General features: G+C 46.9%; 1 protein-coding gene across 7 annotated transcripts in view; it reads left to right on the top strand.

Annotated features, from left to right (window-relative positions):
* Positions 1–23,041, top strand: part of LOC119383474 (choline/ethanolamine kinase) — a 116,166-nt gene that overhangs the window by 56,826 nt on the left and 36,299 nt on the right. For 6 of the 7 annotated variants that reach the window (XM_049412530.1, XM_037651609.2, XM_037651603.2 and 3 more), the window contains one exon: positions 17,904–18,026. In XM_049412530.1, coding sequence (XP_049268487.1) covers positions 17,904–18,026 — 123 coding nt within the window. Of the gene's footprint in view, positions 1–16,893; positions 17,107–17,903; positions 18,027–23,041 lie in introns of those variants that run through there. The other variant, XM_037651605.2, reaches the window with a different exon arrangement.

The following is a 23,041-nucleotide window of genomic DNA, read 5'->3' on the forward strand; positions in this document are numbered from 1 at the left end:
ATCACCAATCAGATGCGTCAGTTACGGAAAGGAAGGAGGGGGCTGTAGTGCTTTTGCTCCCCCTCCCCTCACTATCTGGACCGTAAACCGTATACAAGCAGCACCAATTACCGCCTGCAGATGATGTACTGGACATTAATTATGCTGGATAGGGATGTGCGAATATTCGAAAGTTTCGAATATTCGTCGAATATTACATTCGAAATATTCGTATTCGATTCGAAAATCGTGTATTCGAAAAGCTTCGAATACTTGATAACTTCGAATATTCGAAAAATTCGAATATGCGATTCGATTATCATGCATAAAATAACTCGTCTTCCACATCTCTGCTGCGTTCGTATAGCTAAAAACGTTGTCGAGAGGAGCGATAAACATCCTAAGTACACGGAGGCACGATATCTGCCTGCGACGAGCGCGCCAATACGTATGATTTATTGGTGGTGCATCTCCGAAGTGCAGCGCTGTTGGCGATCACGTAACCATACATTTTCAATATTATGCGGCCGTAACGTGCCGCACTACCACTCGTTCACTATGCGGGACCACTTCTCAAGAAAGACAGTGACCCATGTGACTGGTGGCGGACTGTAGGCACCTTCAGATACCCCAGTCTGGCAAAGCTTTGCCCCATGTACTTCCCTATACCAGCCACTTCTGTTCCAAGCAAGCGTGCCTTTTCAGTGTCGGGGGGGGGGGGGGGGGGTGTTGTCTCTGTTAAAAGGGAGCGCCTGCTGCCTGATGATGTGGAGCAACTCATATTTCTTCATGATAACATCTAGTCATTAGTTTCATTGTGCCGTGATATTTGATTGTGTTGTGATGCGCATTGTGCTAGCCTGGACATTGTGTTCTGGAGATAGCAGTGTATGTTGTGTTGCCAGTCAGGCTGTTAATGTTTTATTTTTAAATAGCTACATGTTAAATAAAATATTGTTACTGTGGAGGCATTTTTCCTTTGATATTCGATATTCGATTCGATATTCGAAGGTAGATATTCGTATTCGATTCGTATTCGAAAAGTTTGCTATTCGCACACCCGTAATGCTGAAATCTACCATGGCCAACCCAAATAATGTGTCTCTCCAACGGAAAGGGAAAAATACGTACGTCTATGAATTACTATAGAATACTATAGCAAAAGTACACTGGTACATAACAAAAGTACTTCGGACAAACTTCGATGCCCGCCACGGTGGCTCGGTGGTGCTGCGCTGCACGGGAGCGAGGTCGTAAGTTCGGTACCACTGTGCAGTTGCGAAGCGTTAAGGCCTGAGACTTAACTTTAACCTTTTATTGTGCGCAACACGACCATACGTGCCGTGGAACTGGTGCAGCCGCCTCGTAAGTCTGCATTAGCGAAAGCACGCATATAAAATCTGGCCTTCAGTCCCATCGTAACGATGCACACTCCCCGTGAACAATTGTTTTAATTATACGAACGCGCTCGCATTCGGTAACAGGTGTTCGGTTTTAAAGGCGTCCATGAGTCGCCCGTACAAACGCAGCATTTGCCCGACATCTTGCGGCTTTACTTCTCTTATTCCCGTTATTCTTTGCTCCCATATCCACACTCCCCGCTGTTCATTCATTCATTCATTCATTCATTCATTCATTCATTCATTCATTCATTCATTCATTCATTCATTCATTCATTCATTCATTCATTCATTCATTCATTGCCACCGGTGATGCAACGATTGAGGGAAAGACACGAGAAGGTAGCAATATTATTTTATATACGTAAGCGGCAGCCTGTGCATGCTTGCGAAATTTCCGACGTAAAGTCGGAGCGATTTTTGCCACCTCAGTTGCCGAAGAGCGTTTACAATGGTTTGGCGTCGCTTTGAGGCAAACGTTAGTTCATATTAAGTTGTGTATACCTTTACATGCTATATTTGAAGCGACTGCATCTAGGGCAGTCGTTGCACAGACGACGAGACAGGCGAGATGACACAAATGCATCTAGCGCTGTGTTTGTGCATGATATATCTCGGTATGCAGCATGCCGTGCATTGCCTCTATTTTTACATCGTTGACGGCCTAGTGAGGGCAATGACCCATGTCATAGAACAGTGGTGGCGGGATATGTCGCATACGGCGACACCTGTGTACAGTACTTTAAATTTTATCTCACATAGACCATTTTACAGATGGGTTTCGGTGCCGTCATATTTGGCTGTTAACCTTGCCGTTTTGCAGCTATAACAAATGAACGAACAGTGCTACGGTTGACGTATGCACATGATAACGGTTCGATTGGTGCATTCGACGTTTCGTGACCTTATATCAATTCACGTCGCGATATACAAAAATAAGAAAACATTCGCTTAACAGCCCAAGGTGACGGCGCCCACATGTCTTACGTAAAATCGTCCATAGATCGGATAAAGAGAATAAAATATTCCCAAGAAACTATACTCAGCCGGTTCGATCATTGTGGAGACGATTCGCATGACACGGTATATACACCGTGCACCTGTGTCGTCTATGCGTCACTGATAGAGCTGAACGGTGTAGGTTTTCCTTTGAGGGCAGCGTACGCACTCCTACAGTGCCGTTTCCGTCTTTATAAAGTAACGCGGTACAATATACAGCTATTCACGGATTGAAACTCGAAAATTTAGGGCTAAGTAATGCACGTATGCTTTCGTTTCCAGCGTCTACAGTTCGTATCATATCGGCGTAATTTTCACTGTAACACTAGGCAACATTGCCTTGAGCGGCAAGATTTGCAGCACATGACGCGGTTATCACGAGCAATTGCTCATAGCAGTCGTTATGCTATTAAAAAGAAGAAAGAGCAAACGATGTCGCGTTTCAATCCATGAGCTGTGCGTACGTGCGATGTACGATGGCGATCAACAGCGCGAAAGGCAAAAGAACTAAACAAGCTAGGAAAGCCAATTGATGAAGTAAATAACGCGTTAAGAAATAATAGGAAGAAACGCAAGAAAAAACGAATAAGAAATACAAATGAATAAGAAGCTTAGAAATGCTACATGGCTGCAATCATTGCGTTATTTCATTTGATCGCACTTAATGACTGAGTTGTGCTAATTTTCTTTTGAACGCAATATGATATATTGGACCTCTTCCAGTTATACATACTGTCACGATGTACAGAACGTCCAAAATGTTGCCGGTAATTTAATTCTGACCGAATTCAACTGCTGCACTTGTACGCACGCTACCAGCACATGCCTAATGTCAGCTAATTGCTTGGCTAATATTCATAGACGTGTGCTATCCGCACTGTTATAACAGCTTCTTCACAAGCAACAAATTTTTTTTCTCCTGTAAATTATAATGCCATTCAGAGAATCCCATCGCGTCGACTGCTCGCTTTGTGGGCAATGAGCATGTGTGCGGATGTAACACGCGAGCTATTACGATAATTTGGCTTACAATCAGTGCTGGGCAGTATCGAAGATACATGTATCTTCGATACTATTGTTACGTGAGTGACGAGTCGCTTTTACAAGTCGTTATTCACACGATATATTTGCAAGAGCGGCTGCAGCGCTGACCAGACCGGCTCCGAGCTCGAGCAGCTAGCGACCTTCGTCCTCTTCGTCGGGCGCACACGCGCGTCGACCATATGAATTCCGGCAGCCTACATGTAGCATAACCCCCGGCGGCAAAGGCGCCGTCTCGGCGCATCTAGACGTCAACGTCATTGGGCGAGTGGTACTGCTTCAGGCGTGCGACGTGTACGATGTCGCTGGCATGCGGGGTGGATGAAGACGGCGAGGCAGCAGGAGCGATTTCATAGGTGACGGGAGTCACCGCACGAAGCACTCGGTATGGCCCTGTGTACCGAGAGAGCAGTTTGTCGGACAGGCCAACGTGCCGGGTCGGAGACCACAGCAGAACCAAAGAACCGGGCGAAAAGTGTACGTCGCGGTGTCGTTGATCATACCGACGGCGTTGGTTCTCTTGGGAGGTCAGAAGGCGAGTACGAGCGGCTTCGCGTGCATGAGCGGCCCGGCTGATGGCGTCCAGGGCGTATTCAGTGGTCGGAGCTGCTGGCAACGGAATGACTGTATCGAGGGGCAATGTGGGTTCGCGGCCGAACAGCAGGAAAAATGGGGAGTAACCAGCCGTGTCATGGCGCGAGGAATTGTAGGCAAATGTCACGTACGGTAGAGCAAGGTCCCAGTCGGAGTGGTCTGAGGAGACATACTTTGAAAGCATGTCGGTTAGGGTTCGATTCAGACGCTCCGTGAGGCCATTCGTTTGCGGATGGTACGACGTAGTGAGCTTGTGCCGCGTTTCACATGAACGCAGGATGTCCGCTATGACTCGATAGAAATGTGCGGCCACGGTCCGTGAGCAGCTGGCGTGGAGCACCGTGTTGCAAGATCACGTCGCGCAGAAGGAAATCGGCGACATCTGTGGCGCAGCTTGTTGGAAGAGCTCGTGTGATGGCGTAGCGTGTGGCGTAGTCTGTGGCCACAGCTATCCACCTGTTGCCAGCAGAAGACAGGGGAAAAGGGCCGAGTAGGTCCAAGCCGACGCGAAAGAAGGGTTCAGACGAAATGTCGAGGGGTTGAAGGCACCCAGCCGGAAGCGTCGACGGTGTTTTGCGGCGTTGGCATTTCTCACACGCCGCGACGTATCGTCTGACGGAGCGTGCGAGACCTGGCCAATAGAAGCGACGGCGGATTCGGTCGTATGTGCGGGACACACCAAGGTGACCGGCAGTTGGAACGTCGTGAAGTTCGTGGAGTACAGCCGAGCGGAGGTGTTTGGGTACAACAAGCAGCAGAGATGGTCCGTCTGGATGAAAGTTGTGGCGGTATAGTGTACCATTCTGGAGTACGAACGAGCGATGAGATCGGTCCGAAGGTGAGGATTCGAGGCACTCGATGATAGCCCGTAAGGATGCATCACGGCGTTGCTCGTCGGCTATGTGGGTCAGTTGGGAAACGGTGCACACGCAAGCTTCCGTGTCAGGGACGGTGCGCGACTCGCCAACCGGATAGCGAGATAGGCAGTCGGCGTCCTGATGCAGGCGTCCAGACTTGTACGTCACTGCAAAAGTGTACTCTTGCAGTCGCAGAGCCCAGCGACCAAGTCGACCTGTGGGATCCCTTAATGATGAAAGCCAGCAGAGCGCGTGGTGGTCGGTGACTACCGAGAAGTGAGTGCCATATAAATATGGACGGAACTTTGAGACCGCCCACACAAGAGCAAGGCATTCTCGTTCGGTGATCGAATAGTTGCGCTCCGCAGGTGTAAGGAGGCGACTAGCGTAGGCGATAACGCGGTCGTGTCCCTGCTGACGTTGGGCGAGGACGGCTCCGATCCCGTGACCACTGGCATCAGTTCGGACCTCAGTCGGGGCGGATGGGTCAAAGTGGGCCAATACAGGTGGCGTCGTCAAAATTGTGATGAGGTGAGAGAAGGCGGCAGCTTGAGTGGACCCCCACGAAAATGGGACGTCTTTCTTCAGAAGATCAGTAAGTGGTCGAGCGATTGCTGCAAAGTCTTTCACAAACCGCCGGAAATATGAACAGAGTCCCACAAAACTCCGAACATCTTTGGCGGATTGGGGTACTGGGAAACTGGTGACGGCACGAATTTTCTCAGGGTCCGGCCGCACACCAGAAGCATCAACGAGGTGGCCCAACACTGTAATCTGTTGGCGGCCGAAGTGACACTTCGACGAGTTCAACTGGAGGCCAGCATTGCGGAAGACGTCGAGAATAGCCGACAGACGCTCAAGGTGGGTCTCAAATGTAGGTGAAAATACGAGGACGTCGTCTAGGTAACAAAGGCATGTTGACCATTTGAACCCTTGTAGCAGAGAGTCCATCATGCGCTCGAACGTGGCTGGGGCGTTGCATAGACCGAAGGGCATAACCTTGAATTGGTACAGGCCATCGGGAGTGACGAAGGCGGTCTTTTCTTGGTCTTTCTCGTCCACGGCAATCTGCCAATAACCGGAGCGAAGGTCTATGGATGAAAAGTAGCGTGCGCCATGGAGACAATCGAGAGCGTCATCAATGCGGGGCAAAGGATACACGTCCTTTTTCGTAATTCGATTTAGATGCCGGTAATCGATGCAGAAACGCCACGTGTTGTCTTTCTTTTTAACCAGGACGACGGGTGACGCCCAAGGGCTTGATGAGGGCTCAATAATGCCTTTAGCTAACATCTTGTTTACTTCTTCTTGAATAATCTGGCGCTCCGATACGGACACCCGATACGGCCGACGGTGAATGGGAACAGCATCACCTGTGTTGATACGGTGCTGCACAAGAGAAGTTTGGCCGAGTGGTCGATTGTCAAGGTCGAAGATCTCGCGGTAAGAAGCCAAAAGGCGGATGAGGGCAGCTGATTCCGCTGGGGGGAGGTCTGGGGCAATCATGGGGCGTAATGCCATGTCGAGGCTTGTGGCATCGGGTGGGCGACAAGGAAGATTGGAGCATACGTCTGCTGCAAAAGAGGTGACGTAGTCATCGGCTAAGGACCGCAACGTGGCGATTAAGATGCCTTGAGGGAGGACTTGCTTCGTGAAGCCGAAATTTATGACGGGGAGATGTACCCGGTTAGCGGCTACAGTAATGACGCAGTGAGGCACAGTGATGTCACGTGCCAGGAGCACATCAGTAATCGGCGTGACGACGTAGTGCCCATCCAACACGGATGAAGTCGTTGTGAATTCGGCGAATGTTAGGGCTTTAGGCGGTAGGCGGATGAAATCCGTGGTACAGAGGCTGTGTGGAAGGTCGGGGTGAATATCTGGCTGAAGAGGAAGGTCCAAGCAAAGAGTACCAGCGGAACAGTCTATCAGGGCAGAATGGGTCGATAGGAAGTCCATCCCTAGGATGAGGTCATGAGGACAATTATGGAGCACCGTGAATAGGACAGGAACGTAACGGTCGGCGATGCTTATGCGAGCTGTACACATTCCAGTGACAGGAACAGTTCCGCCATCGGCGACGCGTACAGCTTTTGTAGTAGCAGGCGTGAGGACTTTCTTCAGTCGGCGACAAAGGCGAGCACTGATTATGGACACGTGAGCTCCAGTATCGACTAGAGCCGTCAAAGAAATACCGTCCACATGCACATCGATGAGGTTCTTGTTCGTAGGAAGCGTCAACGGAGGATTTGGTTCAGAAGGAGATGATGCAGCACTACCTCCAGGAGCTGCACGATCTAGTTTTCCGTCGGGTACGATGCAAAGTTGGGCGGCGAGGGGTGGCGGCGTGGTTGGGGCGACGGGGAACGACGGCGTTGAGGGGACGGTGAACGAGCAGGAGGGCGGCTATTAGGTGTGTCACAAGTAGGGTCCGTACGGCTGGGAGGATACCGGCGAAGATCTTCATATGGGCGGGAAGGCGAGAAAAGTGGGGTCCTATAGGGCGGCGTCCAAGTGGCGCGGCAGTAGCGGGAGACATGACCAACGCGGTGGCACCGGAAGCAGATTGGTCTGTCGTCGGGAGTTCGCCATTCCGCTGGGTTGCGAGATCGTGGAGGAACGAATGGGTCACTTCGAGATGCATTCATGGGCATTGGTCGGGACGAGGGGCGAGAGACCGGGCAGGCGACAGGGAACCCGAGGTTGGCGAATTCTTGTCGTACGACCGCCTGAATAACGGAGACCGCGGGGGTTGGTTGTATAGTGGCATGGTCGAAAGGAGAGGGCTGGAACGACGCTGGACTTGCCGCTTCAAGTTCCCGTCGAACTATACGCGTTACACACCGCTCAAAGGGCGGTGTAGCGGTGGAATCGGAGCAGGTGGACGTGGCAGCCGTGTTTGGCAACCGAGAAAATTGAGGGTGCACACGACGGCTTTTAGCCGTTTCGAAACGGCGGCATTCTTGAATGATGCGGTCGATAGTGGAGACGTTGGTGTAGACCAGCAAATGAAAAGCGTCGTCCGCGATGCCTTTCAAAACGTGACCCACTTTGTCAGCTTCGGGCATTGCCTCGTCCACTTTCCGGCAAAGAGCAAGCACTTCTTGTATGTAGGAGACATACGACTCAGTAGGCGACTGGACACGGGTAGCGAGCTCTTGTCGTGCAGCTGCGTGGCGACCGGTCGGGTTCCCAAAGATGTCACGTAGCTTCTCCTTGAATGTGTCCCAGCTGGTAAGCTCGGTCTCATGTGTTTCGTACCAGATGCGCGGGGTTCCGTCCAAGTAGAAGAGAACATTAGCGAGCATCATGGTAGGGTCCCACCGATGAGTTTGACTGACCCGTTCATACAGGCGAAGCCAGTAGTCAACGTCGAGGCCAGGTTGCGCGGAGAATGTCCCGGGGTCGCGGGGGGTGGGGACCGCGACAAAGGTTGTCGTAGGAGCCGCAGATGGAGATGGGGACGGGTTGTCATTGGAAGCCATGGCGAGACGCTGAATGACGCGGCCACTGCGGAGCTGCGTGGTGAGGACGGGGAACGTTCCACCTCCACCAAATATGTTACGTGAGTGACGAGTCGCTTTTATAAGTCGTTATTCACACGATATATTTGCAAGAGCGGCTGCAGCGCTGACCAGACCGGCTCCGAGCTCGAGCAGCTAGCGACCTTCGTCCTCTTCGTCGGGCGCACACGCGCGTCGACCATATGAATTCCGGCAGCCTACATGTAGCACTATGTTAGATACTCTTTGGGTATCTTGTATCTGTATCGCGATACGTCTCGCAAAACAAGTATCTGTATCTGTATTTCCGATACATTGAAGATTGTATCGTGTATCTTAAGATACAAGATACTGCGATCGCCCCACCACAGTGCGAAGCAACAAACGTTGGCTGAGCTCCGCTTCTCAAGCTGATACTGCTGACACTAAGTCACCAGAATAAAACTAAAGGCAGATACATAATTTGATCTTTCCGCAAGAGTTTTCCAGCGAGGATAGGCGATAAGCTCTGAGCGTCCCAGTATATTTGTTGAGCAGAGTTACGAGGTGGCGCTCGCGTCGTCTCGATAGACAAGCGCGCGAACGTCTGCGCCCAGCCGAATTTTTATTCAATTGTTTTTTGTAGTTTTGTCAGTGCCATGACACTTGCCACTTAGCCACTCTCCTGTACCGCGTACTACAATGCGTGCGGCGCCTTTCGCACACATGCTGATGACGCTGTGGAGTCATTATCGAAGTTGCTCTTGTGTGGTGCTTCGTTACGAAGTCTGAAGCATGCAAGAATGGCAGGCTGCTTTGCGTCTCGTGGCTTTCACACATCGGCGATTTGAAGGACCTCGTGGATGTAAGTTTGCATTACATGCGACGAGATTGACTTATAGGCAAATAAGATTCTAACAGCTACAGCACCAACAGTACCGATGCTGGATTTAACAGAACAAGCATTCACCTAACAGACGTCACCTTGGCGTACGTCTGTTTTCCTTTTATTCAAAGAGTTCATAAAATCATGATTTGATTGTTAGCAGACGTTCTTTCTTAGCTGTCCATCCCATACATTACCTATGTCTCTATATTTTTTTTTCTGCCGGTCTGCTTACTGCAATATGCCTTTAACGTGCTGCTAAGGTAAGCTCTCTGCTTTATTCCTAGTTTTAACTGTCTGCGTCATTTCTGCTGGGTAATTCCACGTAAGATTGAACAAACGATGGCTGGTCGACCTCTTAAATTGATTTCAAAATTTTATATATTATTGCCTGATGGGTTGATAGAAGAGATCCGCAATTTGTTTTGCCGCCAAAATTTTTTTCGAAGCACAGGAAATCAATAATGACGAAGAGGTGGAGTGGAGCGCTCATCCGCTCTGCTGTTTTGGCCAACTTTCGTTATGAATTGCACAAAATATATTAAAGTTAGGTAGCTGAAATTTCTTTAACTAAATATATGCATGTTTTTGCTTCTGCTCAGGTATTTTTAGTTTTCATGTGTAGTGTAGATGTTTTTATAAAAAAACCTCAAAATTGGCCCAGGAAACGTTATTTTCTTTACTTTGAAGGTATTTATCTCAAAAAAGCCTTCTAGCAGAGCGACAAAAAATCCGCATTACATTTTTCGTATACTTATCTACCAAACTGCCGAATCTCATATTTATATACTTTTTCAGAGAAGAGATACGATCGGGCTAAGTTCAAGAAAACACCAAACAATGGAAACTTCTGACGACAAGTAAAAAAACCTATTTTATATATTTCTTAAACTTTGTCCACTTATTCTCCTCCACATCAGCTTTCACAATCATTGAAAACATACTGCATAATTTTGTTGCACTAATAGTTACGGCCCCTCCAATGAGACCCTTTTGCAAGGATTGGCAACTCCGACTTCTTGCCCAGCAAGTGTATAAAATGCAGGCACGATTGAATTTCTTTTTATTAAAAGGCTAGCAGTACCGAAAAAGTTGTCGGCGGCACTGAAGACGTTAATTTTGAAATTATTTGGTCACTGCAGCGGTCACGAGCGCGGGGATACCAAGCAGGCGTGCGCGCACCTGAGATGCTCGTTGTAAGAGACGGCGCAGTGAGAGCTCGTTTTCGCGTCCTCCGAGTCTCCGACCGACTGCTAACCCTAGGTTGCGGCAGTCGTAATTAGATTCCCGTGTGCTTACATATAAGTTTTATAATACCACGTGGTCGAAATTTCCGGAGTCCTCCATTATGGCGTATATCATTATCATATTGTGGTTCTGTGCGACGTTAAACTCAACAAGTATTATTAGCTCTTGGGAGTTCCGCCTGTATCATGTTCACATACTTATTCCCCGAGTTTGATACACAACCGCTTTTCTGTTTTACTTTGTTATATTTGTCTTTCTTTCTTAGTCTTTTCTAAATATTTTTACTTTAGTAATCACCAGGTAATCGGAGCTTAATTGGCGATATAGTGTGAATAGCGGCGGTGTCCTGCGGCACTTCATGCAACTTTGAAACACGTCTGACATGATTTCTGGGCTGCAGATGTTCTCTCATAAAAGAAAAATTCTTAGAAGATCGCGCATTACTGAGTGCGTCTACTATAGAACGCTTTACGCCAGCAAATAAGTAGAATATAAAAGACTGCAGTTTTATGTCCTCTGCGTAAACAAGATGGATAGCAAAGAATGTCGCTACCAGCGTTCTCGCTGATGCACACCTTTCCGGTGATCGAGTATTGCGAAAACCACGATATGTTTACGGGCAAGGTAGAACTTAACAACGGCATTTTTACCATTGTGCGGAGGCATCTTATTGAAGATGGCAGTCCGCTAGCTGGTCGGCAAGCAGAGCATCGACTCCACTCAATTACAAAAACGGCAAGCAAAAACCGTTATCAGCGAAGTGTATAAAGAGCTGTCATGGTAAGCAGCTAAGTGAACCCGAATAAGTTGTTTCGGAACAAAAGTAACATACCTTCAGCAAGAAATACAAAACTTTGGAGATACTAACAGACATTCCATTGAAATGAAACAAAATTGGTCGCAGTTAATAAACATTCAAGCGAACATTTTTGTTCATGGGCGTTTAGTGCTGCATTACCGTAAATACCGATATATAATAAAAAACTTTCGAATGTATCGAAGTATCTTTAGATACAATTGGAATGTATCGTATCGGATACAATCGGTGTTGTGGTATCTTGTATCTGTATCTCAAATACATATTGCCTGAGTATCTTGTATCGTATCGCGATACAATTTCAAAGTATCTTTGCCCAGCCCTGCTTACAATGGCAGTAGGAAAGGACGAGTTCACGACTTACGCAATATATAAGCACGCTTGATGGTGTTAAGAAGCAGGACCACGATAAAAAAAAAGAAATGGCCTATTTCTTGTTTTTAATTAATTTAATTATTATTACGATCACCCCCACTTGATTCTGCCGGTGCATGACTAATTTTTCCTTTCTTTTTTGTTGCGGTGCTTGGAAGACCTTGTGTATAGCGAATTGACTACAGCTTAGACGACCGATCTTGAGAAAAAATTACACCATCTCCTGCTAAAGGGGACCATGAGGCGATGCGAAACCGGAGGACTTGCACGATCGCGTTCCGTTCTCCCAGGCCGTGCGGGGAACGTCGACAGGCGCGCGAGAGAGAGGCAGCGTAGGAGAGGAGAGAGGGGGAGGGGACGCGCATGCGCTGGCCCTCATCGCGGCGCTGCGCAGGAGAGAATTTCGGCATGTCGAGCCCGCATTTCAGAGGAGCCAACCGAGGCAAGCGCTGGACTGAACGTGCGCAGCGCTCTACTATTTAAGGAGAGGAGACTAGAGGAGGAGAGTAGCGTATGCGCCGTGAGAGCAGAAGCGAGAACGCAGGAGAAGCGCAAGCAGGTTCTGGTAGAGAAGTGGAGAGAGTAACGCGCAGCTGTTGGAGAGAGGGAAGGAGAGTCGCGCATGCGTAGTGTGAGTGCGGACAACGCTGCGTGCGGATTACCACGCCGCCTTACATACCCCCGAGCAAGAGGTACTTCGCATATAAAAAATTACACCATCTCCCGCTAAAGGGGACCATGAGGCGATGCGAAGCCGGAGCACTTGCACGATCGCGTTCCGTTGGCGTTCGTTGGGCATGCTACCGACCTCGCATCGTGGAACGCGAGGAGGGACGCTACGCGCGTTATATCTTCCATCTAGCCTGGCCGTTAATTCTCACAGGGCGAGAGGGGGGCAGCGTAGGAGTGGAGAGGGAAGAGGAGGGGACGCGCATGCGCTCGAGCTCATCGCAGCGTTGCGCAGGAGAGAATTTCGGCATGTCTAGCCCGCGTTTCAGAGGAAGAGTGGAAAGGGGGAGGGGAGAGGGGAAGTGGAGAGGGGAATTGTGAGGGGGCGGGGAGATGGAAAGTGTAGAAGGGGAGGGGGAGGGTGAGTGGAGAGGGGAAGGGGAGAGGGTTAGTGGATATGGGAAGTGGAGAGGAGGTGTGTGGAGAGGGTATGCGCATGCGCAGTAAGGGTGGTCACGCCGCACACCACCACCACCGGATTGAGCTCCGCCTTAAGATACTTCGCATCCAAAACAAGTAAGGCGAAAGCGATTAATCCAATGTGCTTGCGTGGACGAAAATTATTCATACCAGCACAGAGGCGAACTATTGCATCACCGTCGCATGAAAGGATGAGGTTCATAATAATCGAAACGCGACCGCCGCGGCCTGAATCAAACTAGCGACCTTCGGGTTGGCAGCCGAGCATTATATACCACCGACTATAAAGTTGTTTCCACAATAAAGTTGTTTCCATCCATATATAGACGTTAGCCATGGCCGTGCCCGCTAGGCTACGCTGCACTGGGGAAGGAAAAGAAAAGTTAGAGAGGAGGAGAGAAAAGACACTGTTGCCGCCGACGTACAGTTCCGCGTTTGACGTCAAAGACGGTGAATCAGTCCGAAATCGCAGCGCCGCTTTCGCGACCTTTCGGAACTGTATGTGGGTCACTGGGCGCGTCCCCGAGCCCATTTACTGCGAATAGCGACGCATAATCGTATACAGCGAAACGGACATCCGATCCCGCTGGCGACTTGCAGTCACACTGAAGTCTTCGCGTCGCAATCCATTCACGGAAGTCTGGCGAGGACTTAAGGTTTCACGAATCAAACACGAAAATTGACCGTTGGCAGCGTCGGCGTCCCGCGTCGGCGGCGTCAACACGAGCGATGCCAAAATCATCGTTACGTGAAGACGACACCATATGACGTAAGCATGACGTACCTCACTGTAACGTGACGTCACATGATGACCTCACGAGATGACGTCATCGCTTGTCAAATGTTGGCCGCTCACGGAGGCAGTGCAAAACCACGTGATTTGCAGAAAGCTTGCAATGCCTCCGATCCCGGAGGCAGTGCAAAACCTCGTTAGGTGCAGAATGCTTTCGGAGGGGGGGGGGTCAATACATGGACTAAGAAGAATAAGAAGAAGGAGGAGGAGAAGAAGGCTTTCGCCTTCGAGCCGTCTTAGGCGAACTTTATAAGGGACCCTGGGAGATTTTTTTTCCCTTTTATTTTGACAGAGGAAACACCATGACAGAGGAAACACCACTACGTGGGGATTGGCCAAGAAATCGGCGGTTAATGTAAATGTAAACATTAAAACATAGAGGATGGGGTAATGGGGAAAATTCATTTTTAATAGAATAACGTAACTTTACTCATACGGTAAAATAAGTACAAAAATATATATAATAAGTAAATGAAGAATAGATGAAATGCAATGTTGAGAATAAGAAACTAATTCCTAATAAATAATTAAAACATTGGCGGTTCTCCGAAATATCGAAAAATTGAATCATTACTTCACTAACAAGGAATCCTTGTGTCACCAAGCAATTCGCAGAGGGCCCGCAGGCACATTGCCTTCTTCTTTCTTTCTTTGCGAAACGAGGTGCACATAGGAGCACAAATTCACACTAAGGAAGTAGACATACAGGCCGCTTTCAGGCCGTGTCACGAGAAAATAACGGGCAGATCCCACTGATAATGGGTGTTGTGTATGTGTGTATGTATGTATGTACGTACGTACGTATGTATGTATGTATGTATGTATGTATGTATGTATGTATGTATGTATGTATGTATGTATGTATGTATGTATGTATGTATGTATGTATGTATGTATGTATGTATGTATGTATGTATGTATGTATGTATGTGCGCACAAATATCCGGTGACTGCTTCGATTTCATCGGTTGACGAAATCATCGTCTGAAGGTGAAGAAATAAAGAAAAAATGTGTCCTTCACTGCGTGGTGTAAAACCACGTGGCGTGAATTCGCTGCATGCATTACCTCGGCAGCAGAGCTCGCGGATCGAGCGATTGAAAATTAATCGAGTGGGCGGAGCACCCTACATACCTTTCCTCGTGGATATGTTTCACGCATCTGCAAGACGCGCGCGTCAAAGGGATAATAATAAGAAAAAGAATGTACTCGGAAAATCAGTCATCGGAGTGAAATTTAATAAAAACAATGTTGTTGTAGTTGAATAACCAATGTATAAATCAACAGCTAGCCAATGCTGGACGATAGCTTGCCAACATACAAGCTAACCAGGAGCGTAGCCAGGGGAGGAGGGTGGGGTGAGTTGGAGGGGTTGAACCCCCCGAAATTTTTCGATTTTGCATGTGCATATATACACGCACACATACAAATGCACGCACGAACATACAAAAAAGATGGTTGAACACACCTCCCTCCCCCCCCCCCCAGAAAAAGTTTCTGGCTACGCTTAACATAATTAGTTTCACCGCGCAACATGATTGTGGTAATACCCTATGAAAGGATAGAAACCGCACAACTACATATGGAGATCTAGTGATGAAACTCACGATAAATGGTAACCACTGCACTGGTTCTTTATTCTATGTGGTAACATTTTCATCTTTCTCGAATCACTCAAGCTAACAACACTTCTGATAGTCATGTTGTATGTGAAGGGTTATGACCAATGACCATTATATGATCCTCTTTTAAAGGGTGTAACTAATTAGTGTTCAAACCAACGTTAGCTAAGAGAAAGAATGTTGATAATGTGACATACAGGAAAAAAACAAGTACTATTGCGACGGCTTGACGATTGAAAACAATATAACTTTACTGCCGAGACCTTATTGTTGTTGTCAAAACAGAGCTGTATGATCTGTTCCTCAACAGCTAAGACGAATCGAAGGCGAAAGCCATGTTCATCTTTTTTTTTTTCTTCTGAGTCGGTATGTATTGACACTCTCCCGCTCACCTCTGAAAGGTTTCTGCACCTATCGTGGTTTAGCACTGCCTCTAGGATCGGAGCATTCCGTGGGCATTGCAAGCTCTCTGCACCTCATCTGGCTTTGCACTACCTCTCAATGATCGGCCCACCTTTGACCAAGCGACCACGTCATGTGGTGACGTCATTATGACGTCACGAAGTTTGGTTATCTGTGATGTCGGGATGACGTCATCGTATTACGATGGTTTTTTTTGCATCGCTCGTGTTGACGCCGACGCCGCGGGACGCCGACGGTCAATGTTCGCGTTTGGTGAGGCATCTAAGGCTTATTTAATGTTCCATTTAACGGCATATTGTATTAAATTGACATTCAATACCACGTCAGTATACCATGCCATACATGAAATGTTACTAACACCTCTGTATGTCATGTGTTTATTATCACTGACGCAAACCAATGCTGCATCGCGGCTGTGGGAGGGGGTGGGGGTGCTGTTGTAGCTTGCGGGGGGCAAGTGCCCCATCTGCACCCCCCTGTCGACGCCCATGCAACAAGCCCAGCATGCAACAGTGGACTGTCTTGTAAGTTCAGCAACTAGCCACGTGTCCCGACGCGGGCGTACGCAACATTGCGTAATCTGTCCTCTCACGTTTCACTGCGAACCGATTTTATGTACATTTTAATTACCCTTTCCGTGCTTCTAAATGATTATTTATCTTGCTATTTTCTTTTAATTGTCAGTTATATTTTACGCACCTATTCCGCGGCAAATATACAAGGAAATCGTGGTGCCAGTTAAGATCTCGTGCCAACTGAAATAAATGTGGCAAATAGTCGGTTGGTTTAGATGTTTTTTTTTTTTTTATATAGGCGTGGTTATAAATGTGCATAAACGTATCCTTAATATATTCTTTCCGTTCTTGATTCAAGGAGCAAAATATATGAACATCGCTTTTTTTCTCCTCGTTTCACTTCAAAACTATCGTAATTTGTTGGATTCGAACGCTTTGATGTTTTTTCGTGACTGCAATTAGGGCAACCGAGCAGGAAAAGAGCGCTCAGCGGAACTCGAATTCTTGCGAGACCTCGATGAAATGCGCTGCAGGCTTTGCCACGTAGCATTCGGCGTGGGAAAAGCCCCAGAGCGCCGGGTCTGTTCCGCGAGAGAGCGTCGACGATGCTCACGCTTCTTTACGTGACGTCATAGATTTCCGTCTAATACTACAGCGAAGTTGTACTGGCGTGACCTCTGACGTAGCGAAACGTCACGGCAGGGATCTCGGCGTCGGGACTGGCCTCCGACTGTGTTGGCTGTGTTGATTTTGTCGACGTTTTCGTCGTCGGCGCCAGTGCTGCACGGGCTGCCGTGTGTAGTGAGCGTGGCAGTTTCTGTAGCTCTGTGTTATGAGGACCGTTGGTGACGCCGCGTTTGCTGCAAACGATAAAATGTATACGCACATGGGCAAGGAGATTTCGTTTCTCGCTTTCCATCCCGACAGGTAAGGGTGGCTGAACTGCGGGTTTCGTTTTCTTGCGCATCCTTCCCTTTTGGGTGGGACGGCCGTGAGTCCGGGCAGCTCGCTCTACTTATTGCCTATGCCTGTTGACGCACCGGCGTGACCTGCTGGTGTCGCGCGCGCGACATGCCGATAGCTTGCGCGTCTAATTTCCAGGCCGAACTGTTGTCGGCACTTGAAAGAAAGAAAACGACGCCGACATTGCGGCTGCTGCTGTGCCATTTTCGAGTTGCATCTCAAGGCGATCTGAGGGACGAGAGACATAAGACGCGCGGGACATTGACGCTTATGTTGTTGTGACCGTCGCACCCAGCCCACGCGAGATGCACAGCCGTGCTCGAAGCAGTTAGTAAGGGTGCCGGCCTTTCTTTGTAGGCGATTCGCTCCCCCGTCGCCCCCGTCGCGTCTCGTATCGATCATCTCCAGCGGGCTCCATGTGCGCAGTGTGATCTCGGTCGAAATGCAAGGCTACGACTCGCCGACTGTCACCTCCAAGCTCTACCGGGGCATCTTAGCCGTGAAGAGGGTGTTCGAAATTCTCAAGTTCAAGTACGCGTCTCGGCGAGAGATGTGTCGCCGCGGCCTTCCCTTTCCACTCGATCTGCTTTTTTTTTTTTCTGTGCTCTTTTTGTTCATTTCTTGTGCGGTCGTTTGCCCGGCCTCCGCAACCTGGCTCACCTGAACGCCTTCATTTAATTACGCGAGTGCTCTCGCGCGCCTCAGCGAAGTGACTTCCGAGTTCCTCTTCTTGACGCACTCCCCTTTATCTAACTGTGCAGCGAGCCCGATGAAGCCTACATCACCGAAGATATGAGAGACAAGGCGTACAACATCTGCCGCGAGTTTCTGAGTGGGACGTGGAAGAGCATCTCGAGCCGGGACATGGTCTTCAAATCCGTGAGGTCAGTACACCATTTTATGTAAACACGTACACCCGTTGTGATGGACTTCCGAATGGCTTCGTCTACGCGCAACTTAGTTTGGACCACGGAGGATCGTGTAACAGCCGCGCCACCCTGTCACACGATTCCCACGCCTGTCGCTTGCATGCTTTTGGCGAGCCGTCGCACAGCTGTGCGAAGTTCACTAATCGCGTGTCGCTTTTGGCGACTTGTGCATCTATCTGGCCTGACGGCCATCTGACTGGCTGTCTCAGGAAAAAAAAACTAAAAAAAAAACAGCAAGTCTTCTTAGCTGAACCCAGATGCCTGACATGTCTCGAAAAAAGTATTAAAAAAATCGAAAAGATCATTATCTAAATAATTCCAAATAGCAGGATTGGCCTTACGGAGAGGGGAATGAGCACATCACACAGACAGTTGCTGTGTTTGTAAACGTATGCATATAGATGGTATCAGAATTTATATGCAATCGGGGAGTGGCATGCCAGCGTTTATGTAGACGCTGGCAAAAACCTCACTTTGTCCAATAGAGAGTCTCTTTCTCCCTCTCCCTCTCTCTCTCTCTCTCTCTCTCTCTCTCTCTCTCTCTCTCTCTCTCTCTCTCTCTATATATATATATATATATATATATATATATATATATATATATATATATGTGTGGGAGTGCATATTCTACAGCTGAAGCAGTGGCTGCTATTCCGGTGCAATCCATTAAAATATTAAATACAAGGTCACCGTGTTTAAGAAATTGCATTGACGGTACCTTTCCCTGTTTCATTTTTGTAAGTTGGTGATAAATTTGCCTTTAAAGTTAAGCTACAATTTTAGATTGACCGTGAATGTCCAAACGAAGGCTCATAACTCATAATTATGATTGTTCATTTTTGGGGTTTATATATATTGTTTTTAATTGGGGGGGGGGGTAAGCATTGGGTGCTATTTTTTTTAGCTGATAATCGGGGAAAAATCGTTTTTTTTGTAAAACCATTACGAAACTCTGCCTTCTTTGGGTTAACCTTACGAATTTTCCGGGTAATACATTTATATAAATTAATAAGTAATAATGACAGCTAGTAAAGAGTTAGGTGCACTCATAGTGCAGTACAATAACGATATGTTACTGGAGTTCACTTCTACAGGATCTAAATTCGTTGTCCTGAGGCAGGGTAGTTAGTGCACCGATACCTTGGTGCAGCCAAAATAAAAAACGCAAAAAAGGGGGTGGGGGTGGTTTGGCTCATGGTTTTGGAATTCGGTGATAAAGCTGGTTTAACCTGATACACCTAAAACTTGTTCAGGTGGGGGGGGGGGGGGAGTGTAAAGATAAGCTTTTGCCCGAAAATGAACATCCTTGCTCATAATGCATTTCTTGCACTTCTAGCTCATTGTTTGGTTGAGCCCATGAAAGGAAAACCAGCTTATAGGTCAGCGTCTGATGCACATGTACCCATCGGCATTAACTGAAACTCTAAACATAGGAAACACCTACTATGTATGATTACATAGAAGTGTGACACCCAGTCGCCTTTGTGGCCAGTTTCCGACTGTGGAGAAGTTTCGCTTGCATGTTTGGAAGTCTGAATTAAGCTAATGTTATGAATTTAGGCTAGCCAAGAAAAGAAACAACACATCAAAATAGTTCAGGAATTGTTTGAACTTATGCTGCTATACTTGTTGCTGTACCTTGCACCCCTCTAAAATGAAACTACAAGGTTGTATTCAGCAACACCCACGTAGGAAGAAAGGTTGCATGTTCCTTCAGCATGTGCATTTTATTATGACTTTTTCTGCTAACACTGGGTAAAAGCAGCAGGCTGTGATAGAATTCAGTGTGATGTATACATATCTGACGTTGCCCATGAGATTATATGTGTGAGTTGTGTCTGTTATGTATTGGCTGTCTGAACCTGCATTGCCTGTACTTGGCACGTGCTGATTTGCTGCCTAGCTCTAATCAACGGGTAATCGCTGTCTTAGACTGCTCGATCACACCAGGTTTCAAAAGATTGGCTTATCTTTTCGTCAAAAGAAGTGCTCTATTGAAATATAGTGTTAGGCAAATACCTGCCCGATAACCCTACTATTATAAATGTTATCTCCTCAAGTAAGTACTGTTGCTTGTAGAAAGTAGTCTATACAACAGTGTTCTTTGTCGTGCTAGGATTTCGTTTTCCTTGTCTAAGTGGTGTTTCATGGTGCTTGTACACCTACTTATCGATAGCCTTTTGTAGCATCTACAACATTTAATGATTGTATGTTTGAGCATTTATAATCTACTAAAGGCTATTTACTAGGAAACCGCACAAGTGAATATGGATGGAAGAAATTTATATAGTAACATAACGTGTCCATCACCTGGTGAATGCCTTCATCATGTTCTCGTAAAAGCTTTATTTGCTCACGTAGCTTCTGTCATGTGAGCAAACAAACGCAACAGTGGATTTGCGTTTATGAAACTGAGAGGAATGTAATATTATGCCAGTACTGCCACATTGCCGTTGTCCTGCCAGCTTGCAACATTTTCTGCTCTTTCATTATGCCACCTGCTAAGCAAGGTTCACTGAGCGCCCATACTGTGACATCGCTATCTAAATAAAGCTTTACAGCCAGTTGTGCTCAACTGATACATCGTTTTCCATTTCCTTTAATTGTGTTTTTGTGTGCTTGTGCTGATTTCAGTTTGTGATAAGTTATTTCAGATCATTCATATTTAGGCATTGCTTGTCTGTTTGTCAAATTGTCTTGCCCGGCATGGAACACCGGTTATGGTTAGTTGTCAACCAAATATTGGAAGATAATGTTTGTTTCTAATGCCCTTCCATGTTGCAGAATATAAGTTTCTGCTGTTTTATCTTTCATGTTGTCCACTGACATGACAGTAGACTGCTTGCTTCCAGTCTTGAAATCTAGTTTAATGGCTATTTGGGGTTGCGTGTCCCAGACACTCTCAGACCCCACTTGACCATTACACCAAGCTATACTCGTCAGAACACGAAGCGAGTTTAAATCAGAAAAGTAATGCGAAATTTCAGCACAGATTGATAGACACCAAGAGTAGGAGGGCTGGACCTAACCTATGACCTTGTTAACATTCATAGTACATCTTGCATTGAAATGTTTATATGTATTTTACGTATTGAAGGTTTTTCATATCTGCACTCTGAACTGACAGCTAGGGCGATGAAGCTATTTACAAGAGAACTTTTATGCAATATCTGCGGTAAATAAATTTAAGTGAACTAAAGAAATTTTATAAGTGGAAGATGAAAATAATGTGATTCCAGCTTTGTGTGGCACTGTTTTAGGCAATGGTTTAGTGGTTATTTTACCATGTCAAACATTTTGACATTTTCTTAAGTAGTATGGTGCAAATGGTTTCGCATGTAGATATTTAGGTGTATGTGCTCAGAACTTCAGCTTCAACTAACACTCCACAAGCTGTTTGACTGAGGCGAACAGCATACAGTCGTGGTGCGGGTAGAATGAAAAGTGCTTATGCTTGCCAATACATAAAGTAGTTTTCAAGTACAAAGGAAGATAAAAAAAGTCCTTACATGCTTGGACTCCATGTAAACTTAATTTCATGTAAACTCGAAGGGCCATACTAACATGCAGAAATGTGGCAGTCTCACCTCTTCATTAATGCTCTGTCAAAATGCATGTGCTCCCTGCTGTGTGGCAGGAGGGATATTTTATAACAGTCCACTGAGTGTACTGCCAATTTCAATGAGTGCCGATTGGATAGAACTCGAGAGCTGGTCGACTGGTGCTGATCGTAACCGCTGCTGTTCAGCCTTATCCAATCAGTGCATACTGAAATGGGCGGTCCACTTTGTGGACTCTACAGGATACCACCCCAAATGAGCAACGAGCAGGGTTTGCAGTGCGGTGAACTTTAGCACTGCACTGTTTTCTGACGTTGCATAGAAGGGCTCCATATTTTGTTATTTTGTCCTGGTTGACATTAACCATTTCACAAGCTCTTCACCAGCTGAATATGAGTTTGCTTACTGTTGCCTCTGAAAGACATGTAACATAGACGTAACCACTAAGGCTATATGGCATTTCACACATTGCATGAATGGCTTTCATTGGATGTCAAGTGACCTTTTTTTTTGTTCTTCATTGCCCTTAAGAAAGTGCACTCATTGGAATGTAGACTAATTTTGTGCATAAAAGCACAGAGGGCATAACACATGAAAAATGCACAAGCTCATGATTCCTGCGTAGCCTGGGCTTTTGTTGGTGATGCATGGTCTACAGTCTCATAGCATAACACCCCCTTGAATAATTTCTTCACACACAGTGATGCCTACAGAGTGAAATTCATTTTTGAGGTGTCTTTTGCACCTTGTTCACGAAACTGAAAGGCTTGCTTCACTATCTTCCCTGCTGATGCGCTGCATGTGCCGCATCTGCATCTCTCTATGCCTCAGTGGCTGCATTGCGTTAAGCTTGGACGGTTTTGCAAACATATGGCCTTGGCTTCTCTGCATGTGGGTTGAGTTCTTCTATAGCAGGTGTTCTCTTCCACTTGTGCTCTTTTCTACTTTTGGTGAAGCTATTCGCAAACCTGCATGCCCAAGCATTAGTCATCTCTCTGGCAGCATTTAATAAGGATCGCTGATATCAAGTTTTTGTTGACTTGCTTTAGTTTTACCGGCGTTCAGGTTTTACTTTGATGGGTGCTACTTGTCAAGACCTTCTCTGTTTAGGCTTTTGAGGTTGTAGCGTTGTTACAGCAGTGGATGCTTGACCATTGTGCTAGTTGTAACTGTTTCATTTCGCATTGTCACTTCGCTGTCTTTAGATTGGGCATTTAAACATTTGAAAAAGTCTTGTAGAAAGAGTAAATAAAAATTTATTCTAACTTTATTTCATTAGTATGTTATGATAAGCAGCAACTCTGGCTATTTTTTAAGGAGTTTGAATTGCAACAAGATTAGTATGCCATCTAGTATTACTTTCTTGTGGAGCACTGTGGTTATGTGCACTTGAAGGCACAGTAAAGTATT

This window comes from Rhipicephalus sanguineus, chromosome 2 (assembly GCF_013339695.2).
Source record: "Rhipicephalus sanguineus isolate Rsan-2018 chromosome 2, BIME_Rsan_1.4, whole genome shotgun sequence".
Taxonomy (NCBI): Eukaryota; Metazoa; Arthropoda; class Arachnida; order Ixodida; family Ixodidae; genus Rhipicephalus; species Rhipicephalus sanguineus.